The 1,634-nt window shown below is 42.0% G+C and overlaps 1 protein-coding gene across 1 annotated transcript; it reads left to right on the top strand.

Annotated features, from left to right (window-relative positions):
* Nucleotides 1-398: 398 nt before the first annotated feature.
* Nucleotides 399-1,324, top strand: LOC113615322 (olfactory receptor 13H1-like). Its single transcript, XM_027097546.1, is given in 3 exon segments — nucleotides 399-686; nucleotides 688-1,010; nucleotides 1,012-1,324. Coding segments are annotated over 3 exon segments (924 nt in total).
* Nucleotides 1,325-1,634: the final 310 nt, after the last annotated feature.

Genomic DNA, 1,634 nt, shown 5'->3' with positions numbered 1-1,634 from the left:
AACCATCTCTATGAATAGATTTGTCTTTGAAAATGGAGAACGAGTGAGAGAAGCAGGAAGATGCCCTCCTTTTCCTCTCTTCTTACTTGGAAAAAAAATGATACTAAAAAGTATCTGGCAAAAGTGGGTTGCAGAACTTTTCATATAACCATTTTAAAAGAATGGGGAATTTGCTGTTTTCCACGGGAGGGAGTAGATTTTTAGCTTTGCCTCTGTATCCATCATAGATATCTCATTTGTATTCTTCTATCTTTTGAAGAGGACAACGAGAATGATCCTGTACACCCTAGTTATTTCCAACTTTCTCATACCATCCCTCCATCTTTATTCTCATTCTTTCAGGTAAAATTAGGCAACTACATTGGCACCCATCCAGTGAATAGTGGCAAGTGGGAAGAATGGCCATGGACAACGCTACAGCAGTATTTGAGTTTCTTCTTATTGGAATCTCTAACTATACTGAATGGAGAGTCACATTTTTCACATTGGTACTGATAACTTACCTCAGAACATTATTGGGGAATGGACTGATCATCTTTCTTATCCACGTTGACCCCCACCTCCACACTCCAATGTACTTCTTCCTTAGTAATCTGTCTTTCTTAGACCTTTGCAATGTAACAGTCTCCATGCCCCAGGCCTTGGTGCATTGTTTCTCTACCCATCCCTACCTCTCTTACCCACGACTGTTTGACCCAAATAAATGTCTCCTTGGTCTTGGCCACAGCAGAGTGCCTCCTGTTGGCTGTCATGGCCTATGATTGTGTGGTTGCTATCAGCAATCCCCTGCGCTATTCTGTGGTCATGAATGGCTCAGTTTGTGTTTGGCTGGCTGCTACCTCATGGGGGGCATCACTTGTGCTCACTGCCATGCTCATCTTATCCCTGCAACTTCATTTCTGTGGGGCTAATGTCATCAACCATTTTGTCTGTGAAATTCTCTCCCTTCTTAAGCTGGCTTGTTCTGATACCAGCCTCAATGAGCTTATGATCTTCATCACAAGTATTTTCCCTGCTCCTACCCTTTGGGCTTTTTCTCCTCTCCTATGTCCGAATTGCCACTGCTGTTCTAAGGATTCGCTCAGCCCAGGGTAGGCTCAAGGCCTTTTCTACCTGTGGTTCTCATTTGACTGTGGTGGCAATCTTCTATGGGGCAGCCATTTCCATGTATATGAAACTGCAGTCCAAGTCATCCCCTGACAAGGACAAGTTTATCTCAGTGTTTTATGGGGCTTTGACACCCATGCTGAACCCCCTAATATATAGCCTGAGGAATAAGGATGTTAAAGGGGCAATGAGGAAAGTTATGGCAAAAAGGGCATAAGACTTCTTTGCTTCTAAACTTCTAAAATAACATTCAGCTACATCTTCACTGACAGAAAAAAACTGTTTAAAACGTCTGACTTTACCCTTGGTAGAGTAGGTGATCATTATATGAGAAGCTTCAGGAAGTGCTCCCACCCCAAAGTATTATTCTTACTGAGACTTGAATTTCCGTTACAGGCATTTTTTTTTACTCTTTCTTTACATATAACACATTAGTGGTCGGCCACCCATTAAGTTACTCAACTTAAGGTAAATAAATTTATCAGAATCATTTCCTCACTGACAGAAGAGACCTAAGCAGCAAGAGA

The sequence above is a fragment of the Aethalodelphis obliquidens genome, unplaced genomic scaffold (genome assembly GCF_003676395.1).
Source record: "Aethalodelphis obliquidens isolate GAN/ISIS:26980383/991018 unplaced genomic scaffold, ASM367639v1 scaffold115, whole genome shotgun sequence".
In the NCBI taxonomy this organism is placed as follows: domain Eukaryota; kingdom Metazoa; phylum Chordata; class Mammalia; order Artiodactyla; family Delphinidae; genus Aethalodelphis; species Aethalodelphis obliquidens.
The sequence above is the reverse complement of the archived record's forward strand: the minus strand, read 5'-3'. Positions and strand labels throughout refer to the sequence as shown.